Source organism: Equus przewalskii, chromosome 11 (genome assembly GCF_037783145.1).
Source record: "Equus przewalskii isolate Varuska chromosome 11, EquPr2, whole genome shotgun sequence".
NCBI lineage: Eukaryota > Metazoa > Chordata > Mammalia > Perissodactyla > Equidae > Equus > Equus przewalskii.
The window spans coordinates 24,688,478-24,715,923 of record NC_091841.1 but is presented as its reverse complement, the minus strand read 5'-3'; the positions used below and the strand labels follow the sequence as shown (position 1 = coordinate 24,715,923).

Below are 27,446 nucleotides of genomic sequence, written 5' to 3'. Positions count from 1 at the left end.
ATTGTCAAACAGCTAGAAGTATCTCTCGTATGCACTTTTCTCTGTGACTTTCTTAAAAAAGTAATACCTCCTGATTCAAAAGGACTGGGGAAACTGCTTCCACTGCACTGCTGCCCTGGTGAGGTGGGTGAGGCCCATTGATGAGAAACTGGTGTGAGATCACACAGACTTGATGTGAATTAATGAAAGGAAACTTTTCCTCCCTTTAAACTTATTGACATAAAGTCATTGTGTCTCCTCTTGAGGATCAGCTCTTCATACTCAATGGCCTTTGAGGAGCTCCTGGATCAGGTTGGTGGCCTGGGGAAATTCCAGATCCTTCAGATGGTTTTAGTTCTTTCTTCTCTCATGATACTAGTCTCTCATACGTTATTGGAGAATTTCACTGCAGCCATTCCTGGTCATCGCTGCTGGGTCCACATCCTTGATAATGACACTGTCTTTAATAATGACACTGGGGTCCTCAGCCGTGAAGTCCTCCTGAGAATCTCCATCCCACTGGACTCAAACTTGAAGCCAGAGAAGTGTCGTCGCTTCCTCCTCCCTGAGTGGCAGCTTCTTCATTGGAATGGGACCTTCCCCAACATGACCGACCCAGTCACGGAGCCCTGTTTGGATGGCTGGGTGTATGACCGAAGCTCCTTTTCCTCCACCATTGTGACGGAGGTAAGAAGTCCCATCTACCTCTTGTGAGTACATGGTGTGGGTGTTAAGAATAACATACAATAAATGTAGTTCAAGTCTTCAGTTACCGTGTAGATATACTGTAGTTGGCTTTCTTTCAGCAAATAGTGGTTGCTTATCTTTTTAACTGCCAAGCACTTATACTGAATTTGAGGCCAGTGAAACCGACCAATTAGACATGAATTCTACTATCACAGAGCTTGAACTCTAGTGTGAAGACATTAGACAAGTAAGTACTTGACACAATGTGTGAAAAATTATCCTTCCTTGGTCTCTTGTTCTCCGTCTAGTTTCAAATTGGAAATATCTGTATTGATTTTTTAAATTCTCCATGCCCCAGCTGCTTGTCAGAGAAGCAAATCAGAGTGTGTTTCAGTCTAGGTTGAAATTGGGTCATCAGTATTTTTAGAAAAATCTCCTCAATGTTTTCGATGTGTGGCAAAGAATGAGAACCACTAAGGTATGGAGTGCGAAGTGAGTATAAAGATTGGCCCTTGTATAAACTAGAAGAGTTAGTTGAGGATTTCTAGAGAAGACCATGCTTATGCTGAGACTTGAATTATACAGACTAGTAAATATAGTAAAGGCAGGCTGGAGAGTGCATCCACTGAGGTCTGTTGGAGCCAGTAAACATTGAGGGATTAATAGCTGCTGTGAAGCTCCTCTGTGCTGGTTTCCTTCTCTTCCAGTGGGACCTAGTATGTGACTATCAGTCACAGAAAGCCGTGGTTCAGTTCCTATTCATGGCTGGCATGCTGGTGGGAATGCTCGTATGTGGCCCTCTCTCAGACAGGTGAGTGTCTCCAGATCGCTGCTACCCTTTTCATCAACTTATGATTACATCTTTCCTTAAGAAGTCTTTACTGAGTTCCAGTATGAAAATTACATTGTTGCGGGTAGCCTTGGTTTCCAGGGAGCTAGAGATGGAAATGTAGAATTAGAGTCAGTCTAATGAATGCCATTTTGTTGCCACAGAGCTCTCTGTGCAGGACACAGAAATGACATCTATATAAGACCTGGGCACATTTCAGAACGGTGTTTCAAGAAGAGATACAATAATACTTCATTTAGAAAGATAAGAAGGAGTAAACTATGGAAAGGGAGAAGGTGCTTCAAGACAGGGGGTTCAGCTTTTTAAGACACAGATATGGAGAACAGCATTGTAGGCCTTTACCAGGGCTTCTATGTGAGGTGCCTCCTGGACTCAGTGAGCGAAATGCTTGTGGGTTCCCAGATTGGTGGTCAGGTCATGATTGCCCCACTTTAATGAGTAGGCATTTCTATAAAACCCAGATGCATAGTGAAATGGCACTGAAGATGTATTAAGAAATAATTATGGGGGCTATCCTGGTGGTATAGTGGTTAAGTTTCAACAATACACTTCGGCAGTGGCAGCGGCGTCCCAGGGTTCACAGTTTTGCATCCTGAGTGTGGACTTACACACCACCCATCAAGCCATGCTGAAGCCATGCATGAAGAGAGAGATTGAAAGAGATGTTAGCTCAGCGAATCTTCCTCAAGCAAAAAAGAAAGACTTGGGGTTTTAATCTGGATGTTTGATCTGGTAAGAAAAAAAAGGCTTGTTAGAGGTAATTTTTGCAACCATATAAGGTAATTAATCTAAAGACCTCAGGTGTCATGATTCATGGTGTGAGAAGTTTGGGGTATCCTGTACCTGGTAGTGCTCATCCTGACGTACACAGGCAGCCATGGCAGTCACACACTCAGGTCTCCCCTAGAGGAAATGCAAAACATAAAGTAGTCCTTATCCTATATGAGCCTAAGGTCATTGAATCTTTCTGCTGAAAATTGTGAACCCTGAGTGCATCACACTAAATGTAATTCATAAAAGATTTCAGAGTCATATTGTTTATATCAACCAATCTTCTGATCAAGCCTTTTATGATGACTCACAATAAAATGCTAATTTTTCCGTTTAGATGGGCAAAAGGTAGTAGATGTGTTTGTGTGTCTTCTGTGTGGAGAAGAGGGGGTATAACAGGAAGTGAGAGTAGAAAATTTGGTGAAGAATGGGGAGCCTTATAGCTAAGCTGTATATTTTGAAGTAAACATAGGTAAAAAACTTCTGGACATTGGCCTTAGCACCAAAAGCACAGGTAATGAAAACAGAAATAGATAAATGGATTATGTCAAATGAAAAAGCTTCCAGTAAAAAATGCAAAGGAAGCCTACAGAATGGGTGAAAATATTTGAAAACCATATATCTGATAAAGGGTTAATATCCAAAATATAGGCAACTACTACAATCAATAACCAAAACATAAATCACCTAATTGAAAAATGGGCAAAGGAACTCAATAGATATTTCTACAAAGAAGACATGGAAATAGCCAACAGGCATATGAAAAGGTGCTTACATCACTAATCAGTAGGAAAAGGCAAATCAAAATCACAATGAGATATAACCTCACACCAGTTCAGATGGCTATTATAGCCAAACAATTGTTGCTTTTCCGCTATGTTTTCTTTTAGGCATTTTACAGTTTCAGGTCTAATGTTTGCATCTTTAGTCCATTTAGAGTTAATTTTTGCCAGCAGTGTAGGATAAGGGTCAAATTTCATTCTTCTGCATGTGATTATCCAGTTTCCCCAGCACCATTATTGAAGAGACTATCCTGTCTCCATTTAGTATTATTGGCTCACTTACCAAATATTAGTTGACCATATGTGAAGCTTAATTTCTGGGATCTTAATTCTGTTTCTACTGGTCAATGTGTCTATTTTTATGCCAATATCATACTGTTTTGATTACCACAGCTTTGTAGTTTAGTTTGAAATTGGAAAATATGACACTTCTAGCCTGGTTCTTCTTTGTCTGGGTTGCTTTACCTATTCGGGATCATTTGGAATTCCGTATAAATTATAGGATACTTTGTTCTACTTCCATGAAAAATTCCATTGGAATTTTGATAGAGATTGCATTGAATCAAAGGATGGCTTTGGATGGTATGGACATTTTAACAATATTAATTTTTCTGATCCATGAACATGGGTTGTCTGTCCATTTATTTGTATCTTCTTCAATTTCCTTCATCAATGTCTTACAGTTTCCAGTGTCCAGAACTTTCACCTTAATGGTTAAATTTATACCTAAGTACTTTAGTGTTTTTCATGCTATTGTGAACAAGATTGTTCCCTTTATTATTATTTTTTCAGATGTTTCATTGTTAGTCTATAGAAATGCAGTAGGTTTCCGTATGTTTATTTTATCCTGCAACTTTACAAATTTGTAGATTAGCTCTAACAGTTCTTGGTTGAGTCTTTAGGATTTTCTACATATGAGATCATATCATCTGCTAAGATAATTTAATTCTTTCTTTCCAATTTGGATGCCTTTATTTCTTTTTCTTGCCTGATTGCCCTGGCTAGGACTTTCAGTACTATGTTGAATAGGAGTAGTGTGAGTGGCCACCCTTCTATTTTTCTGAACTTGGAGAAAACTCTTTCCACCTTTCACCATTGAATATGACATTAGCTGTGAGCTTGTCATATATGGCCTTTATTATGTTGAGGTACATTCCTTTTATACATAATTAGTTAGGCATTTTTATCAAGAAAGAATTTTTTTTAATCAAAAGGCTTTTTCTATATCTATTGAGATGATCATATGATGGTTATCTTTCATTCTATTAATGTGTCGTATCACATTTATTAATTTGCATATGTTGAATGATCCTTGTGTCCTAGAGATAAATCCCTCTTGATCATGGTGTATGATCATTTTGATGTACTGTGGAATTCAGTTTGTTAATATTTGTTGAAAAGGTTTGCTTCTATATTCATCAGCGATGTTGGTCTGTAGTTTTCTTGTAGTCTCCTTATCTGATTTTGGTATCATGGAAAGAGTGGCCTTCTAAAATGAGTTTCTTAGTATTTCTTCCTCTTCAATTTTTTGAAAATATTTAAGGATTAGTGTTAATTCTTCTTAAAATGTTTGGTGGAATTTACCCATGAAATCGTCTGGTACTGGGTTGTTTTTTGTTGGGAGGTTGTTGATTACTGATTAAATCTCCTTAAGCATTATTGGTCTATTCAGATTTTCTATTTCATTATGAGTTAGTCTCATAGGTTATGTGTTTCTAGGAATTTATCCATTTCTTCTATGTTCTCCACTTCGTTGCATGTAAATGTTCATAGTAGTCTCTTATGATTCTTTGTATTTCTGTGGTATCAGTTGAAATGTCTCCTCTTTCATTTTTGATGTTTTTATTTGTCTTCTCTCCTGTTTTCTTAGTCTAGCTGTAGTCTGTCAATTTTGTTTATCTTTTTTCAAAAAATCATCTTTTCTACTGTTTTTATGGTCTCTATTTCATTTATTTCTGCTCTGGTCTTTGTTATTTCCTTCCTTCTGCTAACTTTGGGCTTAGTTTATTCCTCTTTTCTAGTTCCTTGAGGTGTAAACTTATGTTGTTTATTTGAGATCTTTCTTTTTTCTTTACATAAGCATTTATTACTATAAATTTCCATCTTAAAGCTGCTTTTGTGGCATTTCGTAGGTTTAGGTATGTTATGTTGCCATTTTCATTTGTTTCAAGATATTTTTTGATTTCTCATTTGATTTCTTCTTTGACTCAATTTTTTTCAATTATTTAATTTCCTCATATTGTGGATTTTCTAGCTTGCCTCCTGTATTGATTTCTAGTTTTATCCCATTGTGGTTGCAAAAGATACTTGATATAATTTCAATCTTCTTAAATTTGCTAAATTTTTTGTGACCTAACATATGCTCTGTTTTGAGGAATGTTCCATGTGCACTTGAGAAGAATGTGTATCCTGCTGTTGTTTGATGGAATGTTCTGTGTATCTGTTAGGGGAATTTGCTCTAAAGTACACTGTTCTTGTTGTTCATTTGTTATAAAGTTCCAATTTCCTTCTTGATTTGCAGTCTGGAAGATCTATCCACTGTTGGAAATGGATAATAAAGTCCCCTACAGTTATTGTATTTTTGTCTCTATTTTTCTTAAGATATGTTAGTATTTGCTTAATAAATTTAGATGTTCTGATGTTAGCTGCATATTTATTTATTATTTATATGTCTTCTCAATGAATTGACCCCTTTATCGTTATGTGATGAGCTTCTTCATCTTTTGTTACCATTTTTGGCATAAAGTCTACTCGTCTGATATAAGTATAGCTACCTCTGCTCTCTTTTCATTTCCCTTTGTGTAAAATATGTTCTTCCATCCCTTCATTTTGGCCTCTGTGTCCTTAAGGCTGAAGTGAGCCTCTTGTAGGCAGATTACGGCTCAGTCTTTTTTTAATCCATTCAGCTACTCTATGTCTTTTGATTAGAGAATTCAATTCGTTTGTATTTAGAGTAATTATTGGTAGGCCAGGCTGACTAATTCCATCTTATTAATTGCTTTCTGGCTGTTTTGTATTTCCCTTGTTCCTTCCTTCCTCTATTGCTGTCTTCCTTTGTGAGTTGATAATATTCCTTAAAGAAATACTTTGGTTCCCTTCTCCTTCTTTGTGAATCTAGTATAGCTTTTTGCTTTGTGGCTACTATGAGGCTTACATAAGACATCTCAAAGACGTAGCAGTTTATTTATACTGATAAGAACTTAAGTTCATTCACATACAAAAACTCTATCCTTTTACTCTCTCTTTTTTATGTTTTTGTTATGTTAAGTGCTTCTTACTAAAATTAAAAAAAGAGTAGGAGGAACCTTTGCTGGTAATATGTATGGCATGCTTTCTGGTGACAATTTCACAGGTGTATACTTTTTTCTAAACTCATCAAATTGTGTACATTGATTATATACAGGTTTTGTATGTCAAAAATAGAAAAGTAAAACCTTAAGTAATATCAGAGCACCAGGATTGCTTTTTGATCTGGGGTGCAATTGTTTCTAAGCCCTCTTAGCTGGTAGAACAAGGAACTATATGTGTGTATTCTAAACGATGTATATAAACACATGTATAAATGTTTCTACATCTAACTATCTGTATGTATATTAAGCTAAAAATGAGTTCATATTGATGTCTCCAACTGTAATCCATTACTATAATGGCCACTCTAGTCTCCACTCTTGCTTGCCTGTAAATTCCCTCTCCAAAGTGAGAAAGCTATGTTCTATCAACTACTATCCATATGGTCATTTGTTCAATTCTAGTATACATGTACAGCAGTGTCAGAGTTGCTAACTTGTATCCCCCAGGGAAACAAATTTATTAACTGGATTGCAGGGCTTACATGCAGTTGCTTTAGTCTTACACATTCCACTCATTTCCAAAATGATTCAGATCAACACCTTTCCCCTACCCCTTCACTGAAGTTGTTGCACACATTTGTAATACAGTTAATTTTTCTAGAGTTTTGCTTATTGCCTAATATGACAATCCTGTTCTTTGGTGTGTTTAAACCATTTATGTATGGTTATTATTATACGGTTAACTTTGATCTTTTGCAAAAAATTTTGTTCAACTTATTCAAATATTGGAATGGTTATTGAATGATTTATATTTAAGAAATGAGCATTATCACATTGATTTTTTGACACATAACACGCAACTATTTACTATTTCCAAACTGGAAATAATATAAGGATCCAACAACAATAGAATGGATAAATCAATTTTGATATATAAAGGATTTGTATACATCAAAGAAAATGAAATAAGAATTGCCCAGTGCAAAAGTATGAGCTGAAAGGACTTCAGTTATTGCTTTATCTGTTAGTGTATTTTTTCCCATTTATCAAGTAACAAAAACTTTTGAGCATATACTTTATGTGAGATACTTGCTCAGTGGTTAACACATTGTTTCCTAACTATGTCTTTTGAAGAGCACAAATCCTGTGTGTGAGGTCTTTTTTTAAATTTTATTGAGGTCATATTGGCTTATAGTGTTGTGCAAATTTCAGGTGTACATTATTATTTCAGCTTCTGTAGAGATTGCATCATGTTCACCACCAAGAGTCTAGTGCTTAGCCATCATCATACATATGTGCCTCTCTATCCCTTTCACTCTCCCCCACACACCTTTCTCCTCTGATACCACTAATCTTTTCTCCTTATCTTATATGTGTTTATCTTCCACATATAAGTGAAATCATAGTGTTTGTCTTTCCGTCTGACTTATTTTGCTTAGCATAATACCCTCAAGGTCCAACCATGTTGTCAGAAATGGCACTATTTTGTTTTTTCTATGGCTGAGTTGTGTATATATATATATCCCACATCTTACTAAAAATTGCTAATAAGATTTGCAATCTATTTCTCATCAGAAACCACGAGTTCAGAAAACTGTGAGGTGATATATTTAAAGTGCTGAAAGAAAACAACTGTTATCCAAGAATTCTATATCTGCAAATCTGTCCTTCAAAAATAAGGGATAAATTAAGACATTTCCTTATAAACAAAATATGAGGAGATTTGTTACTAGTGGATTCGTCCTGAAAAAAATACAACAGAGACCTCCTCAAATAAAAGAACACTACACAGTAGCTCAAAGCTGTATTAAGAAATAAAGATAATTGATATAGGTAAATACATAAGCAAACATAGAAGCCAGTATGATTATATTTTTGATATGTAACTCCATTTTTAATTTCCTACAGGCTTTAAAAGAGACATTCATTAAAAATAATTAAAAATGTATGTCGTTGGGCATGGAATATGTAAAGATACAATTTTTCTTAAAGAAGAGCATTTTTTTAAGTATGCTTTTTTATCTGGTGAGAAAGAGTGGCCCTGATCTAAGAGCTGTTGCAAATCTTCCTCTTTTTATGCTTTTTTCTCCCCAAAGCCCCAGTACATAGTTGTATAACATAACTGTAGTCATTCTAGTTCTTCTATACGGGATGCCACCAAAGCATAGCTTGATGAGCCTTGTGTAGGTCTGCACCCAGGATCCAAACTGGTGAACCCCAGGCTACTGTAGTGGAGCACATGAACTTAACCACTCAGCCATTGGGCTGGCCCCCTGTAAAGATGTGATTTTTGACAACACCATAAGGGAGGATGAAGATGTTTATGAGCAGAGTTTTATATGCTGTTGAAGTTGACATCAACTCAAACTAGATTATTTAAAAGTTAGGACAACTCAAACTAGATTATTTAAAAGTTAAATGTTAAATGTCGTCACCATGGTAACCACAAAGAACATATCTCATACAAAAAAGGAAGCAAAAAAAAGACTCAAAATAGTTCACAAACAAAATTAACTAAACGTAAAAGAAGTCAGTAAAGGAAGAAAAGAATGACAAAAAATGTATAAGACCATAAAGAAAAAAAATAGTAAAATGACAGAAGTAATTCCATATCAAAAACCTATTTAAATATGAATGGATTAAGTCCTCCTAAAAAGACACAGATCTGCAGAATGGAAAAATAAAGCATGACCCAACCATAACAAAACATGATTCACATATATGCTACCTGCAAGAGACTTATTTTGGATCAAGAGAAAGTAGATTGAAAGAGAAAATACACAAAAAGACATTTCATTCAAATAGTAATCAAAAGAGAGTTGGGTTAGCTATACTAATAATAGATCAAATAGACTGTAAGCCAAAAACTGCTACAAGACACTAGGACATTAAATATTGACTAAAGAGTCAATTCCTCAAGAAAATATAACAATTTTAACCATATATGCCTCAAAGAATAGAGACCGCAAACCCGTGAAGCAATAATTAACATCACTGAAGGGCAAGATATTTCTCTAATAATAGTTGAAAACTAGAATACTTCAATTTTAATAATGGATGGAACATCTAGACAGAAGAATATTAAGGAAATACAGGACTTGAGCAACACCACAAACTACTAGAGCTAATAGACATGTATATAACTCTCTACCTGGTGACAGCAGAATTGCATTCCTTTCAAGAGCACATGGAAAAATTCTCCATACTTAGATCGTATGAGGCCCAAAATCAACAATCAATAAATTTCAAAACATCAAAATCATACTAATTATTTTGTCTGATTACAATAGAATGAAACTAGAAATCAACAGCAGGAAGAAAACTGTAAAGTTTATAAATGTATGGGAATTAAACAAAACACTTTTAAACGATGTGTCAAAGAAGAAATCACAAAAAAATAGAAAATATTTAGAAGTGAATTAAAGCAAACACTCAACATCTCAAAACTTATGGGTTGTAGTGAAGACAATGCTCAGTGGGAAATTTATAACTGTAAACATCTACATTAAAAAGAAGAAGGGCCACTTCCATGGCCTAGGGGTTAAGTTCAACACACTCTGCCTTGGTGGCCCAGGTTCAGTTCCCAGGATGGACCTAAACAATTCATCAGCAAGCATGCAGTTGCAGTGACCCACATACAAAATAGAACAAGATTGGCACAGATGTTAGCTCTGAGCGAATCTTCCTCAGGAAAAAAAAGGAAGAAAATGGAATGGTGATGTCAGTAAGGCTGCAGAACAGCAAGGCCCCAGCTCTCATTCCCACATACAAACAATGATTTGGCAGTCATTCACAGACAAAAGTGCCCTTGTAGGAGACTTGGGATTCAGGTTAAAGATTGCAAAATCTCAGTGAAACACAAGATCAAGAAGGGCAGCATTGAGAAAGCAGGCCTGCACCTCAGTGGCAGGCCCACTGACCGTGGTCTCATCTACAGACCCAGAAGCAGCATATCCCCAAGCAGCCATAGTTCCAGCCTCACGTGTCTGCAGTCCTACCACAAGCCCCATACACCTAGGGACTTGGGAGTTGCCACACCCTTTGATGCCCCTGATAATAGACCCACTGTTCTTAGACATTACTGTAGACCTTGACACAGAACTGTGACCATGCTTAAACCTTGCTGACCAGGGTGCAAGGAGTCCTGTCAGTCCAGGGACCTGGCAGGAACCACACCCATCCATACTATCAATAAAGGCCCACTGACCAGACCTGACCATGGACCCAGCAGCAGGCATATGACCCAGATATACCCTCACTAAACTGTGATCCTAGAGGAGGTCCCATCAGTCTTAGGACACAGAAGGAAGTCTTTATCTGCCAAAATGAATTCATAAAGACTGGAAGAGTTGTATGCTCCTTCAAATGCAGAAACACCAATGTGAGGTACACAGATTATGAAGAATCAGGCATACATGCCACTACCAAAGGAAACTAACAAAGCCCAAGTAATTGACCCTACAGAAATGGAGGCCAGTTAACTTCTTGAGAAAGAATTCAAAATAATCATCTGCAAGAAGCTCAATCAACTACAAGAGAACATAGATAGACAAATAAATGAAACCAGGAAAACAGTATATGAAAAAAATGAGAAATCTAATAAAGAAATAAAAATCATAAAGAAGAACCAAAAAGAAATCCTAGAACTGAAGGATAAAGTGACTGAACTGAAAAATTCAATAAAGAACTTCAACATAAGATTCGATCATTCAGAAGAAACAATAAATGAACTCAAAGAGAGATTTTTTTGAAATTATCCAGTTAGAGAAACAAAAAATAAAAGATTGAAAATGGGTTCTGAGGGCAGGCCCAGTGGTGCAGTGGTTAAGTTTGTGCACTTCACTTTGGTGGCCAGGGATTCACAGGTTTGGATCCCAGGCATAGACCTACACACTGCTTATCAAGCCATGCTCTGACAGCATTCCACATACAAAATACAGGAAGATTGGCATGGATTTCAGCTCAGGGGCCATCTTCCTCAAGCAAAAAGAGGAAGATTGACAACAGATTTTAGCTTATGGTCAATCTTTCTCAATCAAGAAAAAGGAGTTCTGAACACATACGTAACTTATAGAACAAAATCTATTGAAATAATATATGCATAATGGGTTTCTCCAAAGAAGAAGAGAGAAAGGGGCATAAAGTTTACTTAATGAAGTAATGGCTGAGAACTCCAAAAATCTACAAAGGGAAATGGAAATCTTGATTCATGAAACCCAAAAGTTTCCAAATAGGCAAAAGCCAAAGATGTCTACACAAAGACATAGTATAAATAAATTATTAAGCAGCAAGAGAAAAGTGATTTGTCACAAACAAGGGAGCTCTCATAAGACTATCAGTGGATTTCTCAAAAATCTTGCAGGTCAGAGGAGAGTGGGATGATATACTCAAAATATTGAAAGAAAAAGATGGCCAACAAAAAATATTTTATCTGGAAAATTTCTCCTTTAAGACTAAAGAAGAAATAAAGCCTTCTTTAGACAAGCAAAAACTGAGAGAATTTATCATCACAAGATTTGCCTTACAAGAAGTGTTGAATTAAAAACACTAAATAACAATGTAAAAGTGTATGAAAGGGTACACCTCACTGCTAACAGTAAATATAAAGACAGAATATTATAATCCTCTAATGGTGGCATTTAAATTGCTTTTAACTCTAGTGTATAAATAAAAAGAAAAAAGCAATAAGGATTGGGGAAAGACGTCAGCATCATGGTGGAGTGAGCTGTCCTGGTAATCTCTCCCTTCCACCATACAATGAAAAAGACATTCATATTTCAAGAGAGGACATCCAAACACAACACAAAAGACGTCTAAGAGACCCACGCAGCCATATGACAGCGGGCAGAGAGGGTTGAGCACTCCTTCAAGGAGGTAGAATGGGGTGAGAGAAAACTTCACTCACTCCCCAAAACACTGGGATCTGGGGCCTTGGGCAACCTCCCAATGGGAAGGAACAGGGGTGGGGATGTTCATTGTTGGAACATCAAAGATCCCCAAGGGCCCTCACAGCCTCAGGGAAAGCCCCTACAGAGGTGAAAGCTAATGTGGGAATGACCTCATCACAACACCCCAGGAGAGCAGATAGTGAGGGCAGAGTGCGAAAGCCCTGAGAGTACACAGAAGAAAGTGCCCCTCCACCCCACCCAGACAACACTGGCTCCAGCACTTGGGATCCTGGCAGAACACAGAGGGCTCAGAATACACAACTCTTGACCACTACCCAGTGGCAATAGGCAGTAACCATAACCAAATAATACCATGATGCACAAAAACAGAGCCACATCATTTAGCAGTATCAAAAATAATATTAAATCTCCAGACCAGAGAGAAGAGGACAAGTACCCAGAAATCAGTCCTGAGGACACAGAAATATAAAATCTAAATGACAGAGAATTCAAAATAGCTATCATCAAACAACTACATGAGTTAAAAGAGAATGTAGAGAAACAATCCAATGAGTTCCAGAGCTACTTCACAAAAGAGATTGAAACTACAAAGAAGAAGCCATCAGAAATATTAGAGATGGAAGACACAATGGAAGAGATAAAATATGGATTCCTTGAATGCTCAAGCAGACATCACAGAGCAGCAAATCAGCATAATTGAGGACAGACATGTTGCAATGCTCCAGATAAAGGAGGAGAAAGAACTAAGACTAAAAAGAAATGAAGAAAATGTCCGAGAGATATCCAACTCTATTAGGTAATGCAACATAAGAATTGTAGGTATTCAAGAGGGAGGATAATGGAGCAGAAAGCTTGTGCAAAGAAATCATAACAAACTTCCCAAACCTAGGGAAAGAGATGGAAATCCATGTGGAAGAGGCGATCAGATCTCCTGAATATGTAAATGTAAAAAGACCTACTTCAAAGCATACACTAGTGAAACTGGCAAAAGTGAATGACAAAGACAAAATACTAAGGGCAGCAAGGGAGAAGAAAATAACCTACAAAGGAACTCCTATCAGGCTTTCGGCAGATTTCTCTGCAGAAACCTTACAGGCTAGGAGAGACTCAAATGACATATTCAAATCTTTGAAGGACAAAAACTTTCAGCCAAGAATACTCCATGCAGCGAAAATGTCCTTCAGATATGATGCAGAGATAAAAACTTTCCCAGATAAAATCTAAGGGAGTTCGTAGCCACAAGACCCTCTCTACAAGAAATCCACAAGAAGGACCTCATACCTGGAAAAAAAAGGAGAAAGGAGTTACAAATCATGGGGTAAGGAGATAAATAGGTAGAAAAACTCAGAAAATTTTACCTATGTGTCAGAACAGGTTAGGAAATACTCAAGAATAGCATTAAAGATAAAGGGAAGGAAAACACCAAAAACAAAGATAATCTTGTCATTTTAATCACAAACTCACAACACAAGATGGAATAAGATGTGAGAAAAACAACTTCGGAGGGGAAGAGGAAAGGCACTGAATTGGTTTAGTCTAAGGAAATAAGAAGCAATCAGAAAATGGACTATCTTATCTATGAGATTTTGAATACAAACTTCATGGTAACCACTAAACAAAAAAGCAGAACAGAGACACAAATAACAAATAAGGAGAAAACAAAGAAACAGAACATAAAAAAGCTACATAACTCAATTGATAGACCAAAATATACAGGACGAGAAACAAAGGAAATGCAGGGGAACCAGAAAACAAGTAATAAAAGGGCAGCACTAAGCCCTCATATATTGATAATCATCCTAATCATAAATAGATTGAATTCTCCAATAAAAAGACAGAGTGGCAAGATGGATTACAGAACAAGAACCCAAAATATGCTGCCACCAGGAAACATCTCAGCTTCAACAACAAACACAGGCTCAGAGTGAAGGGATGGAAGATGATACTCCAAGCTAATGGCAAACAAAAGAAAGCAGGTGTTGCAATACTTATATAATACAAAGTAAACTTCAATATAAGACTGCTAAACAGAGACAAAGAGAGGCAGTATATAATGATTGAAGGGACACTCCACCAAGAAAACATAATACATAAATATCTGTGCACCCAACACAAGAGCACCAAAGTACATAAAGCAACTATTAACAAACCTAAAAGGAGATATTAACAATAGCACACTAATAGTAGGGGGCCTCAACACTCCACTCACATCAATGGATAGATCACCCAAACAGAAAATCAACAAGGAAACAGTAGAATTCAATGAAAAGCTAGACCAGTTGGACTAATAGACATATATAGAACACTCCATCCAAAAACAGCAGAAGACTCATTCTTCTCAAGTGCACACAGAACATTTTCAATGATAGACCGTATGTTGGGAAAACAGGCAAGCCTCAATAAGTTTAAGAAGACTGAAATAATAACAAGCATCTTTTCTGATCACAATCCTATGAATCTAGAAATTAATTACAAGAAAAAATCTGAGAAAGGGACAAAGATTTGGAGACTAAACAACAGGCTATTGAACAACGAATGGATCATTGAAGAAATTAAAGGAGAAATCAAGACATATCTGGAGACAAATGAAAATGAATTCACACCATACCAACTCGTATGGGATGCAGCAAAAGCAGTATTAAGAGGGAAATTCATCACAATACAGGCTCACTTTAGCAAAGAAGAAACATCCCAAATAAGCAATCTCAAACGGCAGCTAACCACCAAATTAGAAAACGAAGAAACAAAGCCCAAGGTCAGCAGAAGGAGAGAAATAATAAATGTCAGAGCAGAAATAAATGCTATTGAAACAAAACAGGCAGTAGAAGGGATCAATGAAACAAAGAGCTGGTTCATTGAGAAGATAAACAAAATTGACAAACCCCTAGCCAGACTTACAAAGAAAAGAAGAGAGAAAGATTGGATAAATAAAATTAGGAATGAATGAGAAGAAATAACAACAGATACCACAGAACTACAAAGGATTATAAGAGAATACTACGAAAAGCTATATGCCAACAAAATCGACAATCTAGAAGAAATGGATAAATTTTTGGACTCTTACAGCCCCCCAAAGCTGAATCAAGAAGAAAAAGATAATCTGAATAAACTAATCACAAGTACAGAGATTGAAACAGTAATCAAAAGCAGCCCAAAAAATAAAAGCCCATGGGGCCGGCCCAGTGGCACAGCTGTTAAGTGTGTATGTTCCACTTCGGTGGCCCAGGGTTCGCCGATTCATATCCCAGGTGTGTACATGGCACTGCTTGGCAAGTGGTGGGCATCCCACAAAAGTAGAGGAAGATGGGCACGGATGTTAGCTCAGGGCCAGTCTTCCTCAGCGAAAAGAGGAGGATTGGCAGCAGATGTTAACTCAGGGCTAATCTTCCTCAAAAATACAAAGGCAAAATAAAAACCCAGGAACAGAGAGCTTCCCAGAAAATTATAAAAACTTTCATAGAGGGGGGCCAGCCCCGTGGCCAAGTGGTTAAGTTCGCACACTCCACTTCAGTGGGCCAGGGTTTCACCAGTTCAGATCCTGGATGTGGACATGGCACCACTCATCAGGCCGTACTGAGGGGGCTTCCCGCATACCACAACCAGAACCACTCACAACTAGAATATTGGGGGCTTTGGGGAGAAGAAAAAAAAAACAAAGAGAAAACTTTCAGACAGGATTTAATATCTATCTTTCTCAAGTTATTCAAAAACACTAGGGAAGATGGAATGCCTCCTAAGACATTCTGTGAAGCCGACATCACTCTGATATCAAAGCCTGACAAGGACAACACAAAAAAAGGAAAACTATGGGCCAATATCGCTGAGGAACATAGATGAAAAAATCCTCAACAAAATATTCGAAACCCAAATACAGCAATACATCAAACAGTTCATAGATCATGATCAAGTGGGATTTACATCAGGGACATAGGGATGGTTCAACATCCGCAAATCAATCAATATGGTACACCGCATTAACAAAATGAGGAATAAAAACCACATGATCATCTCAATAGACACAGAGAAAGCATTTGACAAGATCCAACATCAACTTATGATAAAAACTCCTAAAAAATGAGGATAGAAGGAAATTACCTCAACATAATAAAGGCCATATATGACAAACCCACAGCCAACATCATACTCAATGGGAAAAAACTGAACGCCATTCCTCTGAGAACAGGAGCAAGACAAGGTTACCCACTTTCACCACTCTTATTCAATATAGTACTGGAGGTGTTGGGCAGAGCAATTAGGCAAGAGAAAGGAATAAAAGGAATCCAAATAGGGAGCGAAGAAGTGAAACTCTGGTTGTGTGCAGATGACATGATCTTATATATAGAAAACCCTAAAGAATCCATCAGAAAGCTATCAGAAATAATAAACAACTACAGTAAAGCTGCCAGGTACAAAATCAACTTACAAAACTCAGTTGCATTTCTGTGCTCTAAGAACGAATTTACAGAAAGAGAACACAAGAATTCAATTCCATTTACAATTACAGCAAAAAGAAAAAGTATCTAGGAATAAATTTAACCAAGGAGGTGAAGGACTTATACTATGAAAACTATAAGACATTATTGAAGGAAATAGATGATGACAAAAAGAGATGGAAAAAGATTCCATGCACATGGATTGGAAGAATAAATATAGTTAAAATGCCCATACTACCCAAAGCAATCTACAGATTCAATGCGATCCCAATCAGAATCCCAATGACATTCTTCATGGAAATAGAACAAACAATCCTACAATTCATATGTGGCAACCAAAGACCCCCAAATTGCTAAAGCAATCCTGAGGAAAAGAACAAAGCTGGAGGCATCACAATCTCTGACTTCAAAATGTAGTACAAAGCCATAGTTATCAACACAGCATGGTAATGGTACAAAAACAGGTACACAGATCAATGGAACAGAACTGAAAGCCCAGAAATAAAACCCCACATCTAAGGATAGCTAATCTTTGACAAAGGTGCCAAGAACATACAGTGGAGGAAAGATAGTCTCTACAACAAATGGTGTTGGGAAAACTGGACGGCCACATGCAAAAAGATTGAAAGTAGACCATTATCTCATGCCATACACAAAAATAAACTCAAAATGCATCAAAGACTTGAAGATAAGTCCTGAAACCATAAAACTCCTGGAAGACAATATAGGTAGTACACTCTTTGACACTGAACTTAAAAGGATCTTTTCCAATCCAATGTCTTCTCAGACAAGGGAAACAAAAGAAAAAATAAACAACTGGGACTTCATCAGACTAAAAAGCTTCTGCAAGGCAGAAGAAACTAGGATCAAAACAAAAAGACAGCCCACCAATTGGGAGAAAATATTTGCAAAGCATGTACCAACAAGGGTTTAATCTCCATAATATATAAGGAACTCATACAACTGAACAACAAGAAAACAAACAGCCCGATCAAAAAATTGGCAGAGGATATCAACAGACATTTTTCCAAAGAAGATATACAGATGGCCAATAAACACACGAAAAGATGTTCAACATCACTAATCATCAGGGAAATGTAAATCAAAACTACACTAAGATACCACCTTACACCTGTTAAAATGGCTATAATCACTAAGACTAAAAATAACAAACATTGGAGAAGGTGTGGAGAAAAGGAAACTTCATACACTGCTGATGGGAATGCAAACTAGTGCAGCCACTATGGAAGACAGTATGGAGATTTCTCAAAAGACTAAAAATGGAAATACCATATGATATTCTCAGTCTATATTATAAACTGGGAGCATTACATTTGAGGAAATATCTGTTATTGATTTAGCTCTTGATTTGTCAAGCTTTCAAGTACAAAGACTCACTTGTTAAAATTTTCTAAATTTCAGAGTATGCTTTCATTTTCTGAAGTTTTTACCACAAATTATTATTATTCCCATAATCTAACCTAACACTTTTTTTCTTAGGTTTGGCCGAAAGGTGGTTCTCAGATGTTGTTTGCTCCTGCTGGCCATCTCTGGGACCTGCACAGCCTTTGCTCCCACCTTCCTCGTTTACTGCTTACTACGCTTCTTGTCAGGTTGTTCTTCCATGGCCATCATGATGAATAGCAGTATGCTTAGTAAGTCATTAATTTTGATCTCCATTTTCCAAGCCTTGAATTTGACCTGGAAATTCCACCTTTATCTGACACTAATATCCTAACTGGGTTTTCTTTCAGTTGTAGAGTGGACAAGGTCTCAGTCTAAAGCCATGGTAATAACACTGGTATCTTGTGCCCTTAGTATGGGACAGATAATCCTGGGAGGCCTGGCTTTTGTCTTTCGAGAGTGGCGCACCCTGCAGCTGGTGGTGCCTGCACCTTTCTTTGTCTTGTTTCTCTCCTCAAGGTATGAGCCTTCTCTCTCACTGTGTCTTATGGGAGCATGGTATGAAAATGAATATTGAATTGAGACATAATTGATTTTCTTATTCCCTGGACCCTTCCTTACCATCTAGACCTAAACCCCATGCGTCTTATCTGTTCACTCAGTGCAATTTGAGAAGCAGAATAGGGAGTAGCAACGAACTTTGCACCTGGGAGTTCTGGGCATTTTCTGCCATCTTTATTCTTAAGTCTTACCCTGTAGAATGGTCATAGAGTTATACCAACATTATATTCCTTAACATAGAATACAGACTCAAATATTTAAAAAGAAATATCTTCAATTCTTTTTTGGCTTTGGAAGGAGTCAGGTTATGGTGAAGTTTTCAGTAATTTTCACTTTTGTAGATAAAATTGGATAAAAGGAAGAGGCAGCAAATATATTCACATAGCTATTTGACAGAATAGCAGCCACGTTTCTCTAGTACTGAAAACGGTCATGCAGATTGGGTGATTTACATCATGTGTTCACCACTGCCTCCTCACTTAAATAATTGTAACAAACATTTATTTTTTGACAACTTCATCCCTACACTTAAAACAAGTCTAGGGGAGAGTCAGATTTATCGATCATGGAGAGATGATATAGATTTAAACAGCAAGGTGAGTTCAGAGAGAGAGGAGAGTGTAATCCATGTCAGACTCATCCGTTGTGTCATTCTATACTCCACAACCCTACAAGGAAGATGGCACTACTGTCTTCATTTTATTGATGAGAAAACTGAGGCAGATGTTAATAAGTGACTCACTTGTGTAGTAAGGTACCAACATAGCTGGTCGTGGCAAGAGTACTCCCAATCTTTGTTGGGCTTTAAGCTTTCATAATGTGAGACCTCCTTTTTTAAAAAAAGAATATATATTATGAGCATAAATTTGCTAGAACTCATGTCAAGCTTTGGAAGGTAATTACGTATGTGAGGAATTCTGAAGCTTAGGGTTCATAAGCTTCTCGGCAAATTTTTTGCTAAGTAAGCAGAGAGGAAATTTGACTCCAAAGTCTGTGTTCCTAACCATGAAGGTGTACTACGTGGAGTGGTCATTCTCATACTTTCCTAGCATTTGTATAATAGAACATGAGTTTCTATCCCAAACCCTACAAATGGTGGATATTAGATGGAAGGGAAAAAGCATCTGTAGTCAATAACCATAAGACAAATAAGTAAGAGAGAGTTGAATGCACTTGTAAGCTCTTCTTTCATCAGGTGGCTGAGGGAGTCTGCTCGCTGGCTGATTGTCACCAATAAACCAGATGAAGGCTTAAAGGAACTTAGAAAAGCTGCACACACAAATGGAAGGAAGAATGCTGAAGAAACTCTGAACATGGAGGTGAGCCAGACAGGGAAGGCACTTACTGGGTTGGAGGGAAAACTGACATCTGCCTTCTTATTGAGATAGACAAACCAGCTCTCTAACAAGGGCAGCTAATGAGAATGCGAGCCCAGTTCCCTAGTCTTTCACGGCCATCTCATGTAAAAGAAGCTCTGAGCACTAAGCAACTACCTCTTCCTTTAGTTCACTTCCTGATCTGCATCTATAACCTATGCAGTCTCATGGATGCCCTGCACCCCTCATTTTCAAAATACCATTGCGGCTGAATAATTTCCTGGACTCTCCTTTAACTGCCTACATCTTCCTTCATATCACTTCACACCTGTGATTGCATGTATAATATGTTACACTAGAAGAAAAGAGAACATATCTCTCTCGTCCTATTGAGTGCCAGTGCTCACCACAAGGCCTGGCACTATGCTGGCAAATGATACGTGTTTGTTGTTTTGAAGGTTTTGAGATCCACCATGCAGGAGGAGCTGGAGGCAGCACAGAACAAAACTACTATGTGTGACTTGTTCCGCACACCCAAAATGCGTAAAAGGATATGTCTCGGGTCCTTTTTGAGGTGGGCTTTACACAGTGCATCACAACATTAAAGGAGTGGGGATATGAACCTATTTATTTCAAGGGTTATAACAGTGTTGTGAGGGGGAGATGATGATTTGGAAATAAGAGATGAGGAAAATACACCAAATGATTGCTATATTTGGAGATCATCAAAGGGTTATAAAAAGACTCACATGGAACTGATTATACACTGAGGAGTTAATTATGTCATATCACTTTATCAGTCTCTTCACTGGAGATTGATGTTGAGAACTCCCATCACAGTACACATTTTGGCGTTTAATTTTTTCATTTTTGTTTTCAATTTTAATTGAAAGAAATCTTGCAAACAGTAAGATGAAGAGATGATGAATATATACAGTTCAGTGAATATTGCAATATGTAAAAATGTAACCAATTTCCGGACCAAGATAGAAAAATCCTAATTCTCCAGAAGGTCCCTTCATGTATCCCCTATAACAATAGCCAGCACCACTACCACTGACCCACTCTTATTCCCTCCTCACTGCCCTCTCCCAAGACAAATAAAACTTAACAACTGTTCTGATCTCCAACACCAGAGAGGACTGTTGCCTGATCTTGACCTTCACATAACATAAATGACAAAATGGTTCTGTGACACACACTTTTTCCTCAAGCTTAGCCATGCAAGATTCATCAATTTTGTTGCATGTAGCAGTAGGTTGTTTTCTCCCACTGTTTCAGTACTCCATTAGATGAATACACTACAATTTCTTCATGTACTTGAATGTTTGTGGATGTGTATTTGTTTCCAATTTGGGGTGTTAACACTAGGGCTTCTATAGAAAATCTTGTCCATTATATCTTGGGGGATATAAGTACTTACTTTGGTAGAGTCAGGAAGGGCAATTTTGAAGACTTTGAAGACAATATATACATCCCCCTACCCCTGCCAAGCTTAAGAATGTAACTATTGAAGTGTACAGTTTTCCTCTTCCTAGGCATATCCTAGGATACTGTTCCTCATTTCACTGCATTGTGCTTTTTCACATTTCCGCTATTTACTAGGTCACAGACTCACATATCTGAATCCTAAACAATCAGAATGGAAAGAAAAAGTAGAGATTATGATCAGGAAAGGACTTACTAGCTTGGGATTGCTGTGGTCTGTGGTGGTTTCTTCTGCTGTAATGTTGAATTCTAGCTCTCTCTGTGAGATGTATATTATTGAAGTGGACTCCTTTCCTTTATATGCTCTCTGGGTAAAGCATAAATCTCCAGGGGGAACCTTTGATTTCATTTCCTATCATATAGTTGGTGCATGTTTGTCTGCCTGTATTCTCTTAGCCTTAGGATGTCAGATATGAACCTTAAGTTCCCTAGAATTCAGTCAGAGCCCAGGACACTGTGCTTCCAAATCAAGGGGATTCACATAGTCTCTTTGAAGCTTCAATTACTAGTTGAGCAAAGGGAAATTTCTTCATGGTATGGGGGTTGGGAGGAGAGAGGGAGGACTCGCAGCATACTGATAACCCTCAGAAAAAGTGTACTTTCCCTAATTTCCAAGTTTTAACTCTTCTATGTCCAACTTCTATATCCCATGCAGTTCAGTGATTGGGTCAGATTCTATTTCCCTGTCATTGCCAACACTTAGGGACTCGGACAAGAGAACGATAGAAGGAGTATCGTTTTCACATATTGTCATGCAATTATTTATGGTAACTTTAAATTATCATCTTAAAAAGAAGTGTTATGCAAACATGACTGGGCCTTTATTCTGTACATTGATCACTGGCTGCCTGGGTCAATATGATCATCAGCTGCAGCACGTAGGCTCTAAATATGGCATGTGTCTTTCCTCTTTTGTTCACTACAGATTTACAAACACATTACCCTTTTATGGCATCTTTATCAACCTACAGCACTTTGGAAGCAATATTTTCCTGTTCCAGGTAGTCTTTGGAGTTCTCACTGCCTCAGGTCGATGTCTTGCACTTTTATCACTGAATCATATGGGCCGTCGAATAACCCAGATGCTTTTCATGTTCCTGATGGGATTTTCCCTCTTGGTCAACATCTTTGTGCCCCAAGGTGAGAGAAGACTGGACTTTGGGGAAAGGAAATGTCTCTTCCTCATCTTTTAGGGATTGTATCTGTCACACTTGTCTGAAGCCAGGAGCAAAGAGAGGTCCCAAGTAAGGGCTAAGTATTCTCCAAAGCCAATCTGAAGGTTTGCGACAAATTCTGCTGATAAATTGTTGGGAAAAGAGCCAAAATTCAGCAAAGGACAGCATAGCCATATATTTGTCTTCTTCACATCCTGGAAGTATGTGCAAACTGGTACCATTTAGTGCAATTGGTCACTTGCCCTTTGGCGATTCATTCTTTTAATAACAAGCATGGAGGGGTTAGGTCTTGCAGTTATCACCCATGTGAGGACACAATACACTCATGTCTTCTGTCTGGGCTTTTAATTACCAGCTTTGATGACTAATCAGGTTCCTGATCCCTATATATCCACACATGAGTGTGGTGTTAAGTCACCATGACTGCAGCCTTTGCTTATGGGAGTCTTCGTGACCTTCAGGAAATGAAAAATTCCCCATTTCAAGTAGCAAAGGAATGGACAGTGGGAATAAGGAATTAAGCAGATTAAAAGCCTAGTCCATTTCCTGTTAGATTACTTTATAAGTTAATAGAATGATGACATGTAATGATTAGGAGAAACTCACTGGCACTATTCTTCACTTATCTCCCAATTCAGGAATGTACTTTGCAGCATTACAGATAGTTGGACTCTACTGCTCAGAATATCGTTAATGATGCAGGCCTACTCCCTTACACTAGAGTTCTTTCCAGTATTATAAAGCTATAATTATATTTCTTTTGATATTGACAAAAAACTATCTGAAACTTATTTTTAGTGGTTCCAAAACTCTGACACTTTTTTCCAAATAGAGGTTTCCATTCTTGGTTCTTATGTCTAACATTCTTCTAGCCCCAGCCTCTCTCCAGCCTGTCCACTAACAAAGTAGTCCAGTCCTTTGCTTACTCTATCACGCCATACCCACCCAATGACAATGTTGTATCTACACTATGTTGACTGACTCATCCAGGTTTACCTGGAATTTTCCTGGTTTTATCAATGAAAATCCCACGTTGCTAAAACTCCATAATTCCCAGGAAATCCAGGATGGCTGGTCACTTTAAATTCTGCATTTTAATTGGAAAATTCTCAAGTTTAGAGCTGGGTCTTACACTCCGCTATTCTCCACATGATGGTCCTATCTTCTACACTAAGCGCATAACAAGCCCTGGACAGAACAAGTAAAAATAAATTTCTGCCAGACTCACATTTTCTTTTCCTCTGGCAAATCTCAGATATGCAGAGAGATTTGCTGCAATTAATCTGGTAATTTTATGTGCTTTTTACCACCAATGTTGAAATTCTAAATTTCTCAATTTATCAACTGCTCAATGCTCTCTGCCACTGTACAATTTTCCACAATATATTTCAAACACACAAATAACCTCTAGGGTCTTTTTTCTGACTACATTTGTTGGATGCTGATTCCGTTAGCCCAGATTTCTTAGTCTCACTGGTCTTCCCGTCTCCAGAAATGCAGACCCTACGTGTGGCTTTGGCAAGTGTGGGAATCGGCTCTTGTGCTGCCTCTTCCTGCAGTGCTTCTGTCCACTTGGCTGAACTCAACCCAACTGTCCTCAGGTATGAGTTTATGGATGCTCTGCCAGAGCCAAAATAGGACTTTCCCAGCTAATCAACACTTATTGCGAGAAGAAGCCCAGGAAGACTTGTATATTATAAAAGCAATTGTTTGTAGTAGTAATGGTAATAATATACTAACAACAATTACAGCCAAAGTTTATTGAAAACTGATTTTTGTGCCATGTACTGTGCTAAGCAGTACTTTAATGCGTAATCTCATTCAATTTTGGACCACTCATCAGGGCAGGTGCAATATGTAACATTCTATTTAAAATGATGAAAATGAGTCTTAACGCAAAGACAGCTAGAAAATCATAGGGCAAATCTCAAAAACAAGTGTTTGTCTCAAAGCCCATGTATTTAACAGTTGTGCTCTACTGTCTTTCCTAATCGAGTCAAAATAATATATCACAAATTACACATGTGAACGTTTGCCAGATTATTATGCATTGTTGTTTACCCCTCAGAGCAAGAGCTTCAGGATTAGGTTTAGTGATGGGCAGGATTGGGGCAGCACTGGCTCCCCTCTTGATGATCCTCGCGGTGTATCTTCCCACTTTGCCCTGGATCATCTATGGAGTCTTTCCCATCATTGGTGGTCTTGTTGTCTTCTTTCTACCTGAGACCAGGAATCAGCCTCTGCCTGACACCATCCAGGATGTGGAAAAAGGGTGAGTAAAACTTCTAGCCATCTCTTGTGAGGAACTGTGTAGTTTTAGTGGTGAAGAGATGAAAATTAGCTCTGTTGTGGTGGCCCTCATGAAAGAAAGACATTCGTGATTCTCTGATCCATATGAGCCTGGGAACCAAGGGGGAAAGAAATGAGACAGCCAGTGAAAGAATAATGTTAGGAAGATCACACAGAGTTAAAGACTCTCTTTGAAAAGATGATAAAGGAAATAATTGTTTAGGTGCCTATGAGATTTGGGTAATTTTGCTGCCACAAGTAACAAAAGATTGAGGATTGAGAAAATAAGAAACCAATAAAAGGTATTTTTAAATGAGGCAAATGGTATATCAGTTTCCTAGGGCTTCCATAATAATGGTCCACAAACGGAGTGACTTCAACAGCAGAAGTTTATTTTCTTATAGTTCTGGAGCTTGGAAGTCTGAGCTCAAGTTGTCGGCAGGGCCATGATCCCTCTGAAGGCTCTAGGGAAGTATCTGTTCAGGCCGCTCTCTTAGCTTCTGGTAGTTCCTTGGCTTGTGGCAGCAGAACTCCAGTCTTCACGTGGCATTCTCCCTGCATGCCTCTGTGTCCAAATTTCCCCTTTTTATAAGGACAGCAGTCATTTTGGATTAGAGGCATCCCATACTCCAGTATGACCTCATCTTAACTAATTATATCTGCAACAAGCCCATTTCCTAATATAGTAATCTCACATTCCGAGATACTGAGAGTTAAGACTTCAACATATGAATTTTGGGGGGACACAACTCAACCCAAAAAAAATGGGCAGTCCCCTTAAGATTTTCAATCCACCTGTTGACTTTCAAAAGGTGTCATTGACCAGAGGTCTAAAGAGACCAATGAGAGTAGAAACTTTCAAAACTGCTTTCTTGGGTCTGGACAGGCAGCAGGGCCTTTTCCAGCACGAGTGTCAATCCCTCATGAATTTTACTGGATTATAAAAAGATGATAGTTAGCAGATCAGTTTGTACGTGTGCATGGTTAAAGATAAACTTTATCTTTTCTGTCTTTATAACTCACTTTTGTTTGTTTATTGGTTGTCTCTGTTTTGTTTTTTCAGCAAAAAACTCTCAAGAAAAGTAAATGAAAAAGATTCTTACATAACAGTGACAAAATTTTAAGCTGCTGTCGTGAGCTAACCAGTGAGGAAAAGGAAAATATGAAAGAAAAAAACACAAAAGTTTTCCTTTATATCTACAAACTAGCAAGACAATACACAGGAAAAGTCAATCTTGTTTACATTTATGGCACAAATTTGCAATTAAAAAAATTCATAGAAACATGTAATTCTGTGAACAATCCAATATTTTGGGGAAGTAGTTGGAAAAGTTTCAAATTTATCAATAAATATTAATACACAAGATGATTCAGAAACAAAGGAAAACCATGGAAATAGGGTGTAGCTGGTTGATGTATGGACCAGCATATCATGAACTCTATCATAAATCTACTAAAATCAGACCAATATAGCATATGCAACCAGAAATCAAAAGAAATTCAGCAACAGATACCAATATATATATGCACTTAATACATGACACTTTTTGGAGGGGGGTATATGGGGTAGAAACTGTGTCACCTCTGATATAAGCTCATTTAAACCATTTTAAGAATGAGTTGACACCTTGTGTTTGTCCTTATACTTTGACGTCAGAAATCACTCACAAATAGAAAGATTATGTGCTCTTTGGATATATTCATTGAAATTATGACAATGCTGATCTTTCAATGATGGAATTTTAGGTGATTGTTATGTTTTCTTTGCAATTTTCTCTCTTCATATTTTAAACAATTACCATATGTCATTTAAAATATTATAAACCTACTATCAAAATTGAAGGACAAATAACAAAATAAGCAATTTTCAAAATGTATATACACAATAAAAATCACTATAAATTAAAAATTATAATCCGAGTGACATTGTTAATATATGAAAAGCTGTTCAAATATAATAACAATTTAAGATGAACCCACTTTGAAATATAAGATTTCATTTTCAAAACAGCGGGTTTAAAAGTGGTAGTAATTCCCATTGTGGGTGAGGGCACATTGCAATGGGAATTCATAAAGGTGAATGCATGCTATAATAAAAAAGTAATCAAGCATGCTACAAAGCTGCTGAAAACATTTAGTGTTATATTAGGAGTTTTACTCAATTTTTAGCTCAACAAACACTTTTTGAGCATGTATGATGTACAAAGTAATACTTGTCTTGTTCCTGTGGATGCAGAGACTTAACAAGACAAAAGCATAGAATCTGAAGTATCAGATACTCCACGAAGGCAATTAGGATGTCACCTTGTACTCCTCTACAAGTCTACATGATTTTAACTTGGAGACTCAGTTCACTAAGTTGGCAGAATTCCAGAGGTATCAAGATTCCAGTATCTCTATACAATGCCAAAATTATAGCCTAGAGAACAAAGAAGGGGTGTCAATGGTTCTCACTTTTCTATTCAAAAAGATTACTAGGTCTCTGTAAAAGCACACTTTCTCCATGGCCACT

General features: G+C 37.5%; 1 protein-coding gene across 2 annotated transcripts; it reads left to right on the top strand.

Moving 5' to 3' along the window:
• On the top strand, positions 1-26,838 carry LOC103540292 (solute carrier family 22 member 10-like). Of its 2 annotated transcripts, XM_070565363.1 has the most exons (11): positions 1-291; positions 468-666; positions 1,374-1,477; positions 18,202-18,356; positions 18,456-18,624; positions 19,862-19,985; positions 20,441-20,556; positions 22,396-22,610; positions 24,138-24,246; positions 24,714-24,917; positions 25,998-26,838. In XM_070565363.1, exons 2-11 carry the CDS (start codon positions 586-588, stop codon positions 26,056-26,058), a joined length of 1,338 nt encoding a protein of 445 aa, XP_070421464.1. In that variant the 5' UTR covers positions 1-291; positions 468-585; the 3' UTR covers positions 26,059-26,838. The 2 variants fall into 2 exon arrangements, with proteins under 2 accessions (XP_070421464.1, XP_008505065.2); XM_008506843.2 differs by having other exon boundaries at positions 32-666.
• The last annotated feature ends 608 nt before the right edge of the window (positions 26,839-27,446 follow it).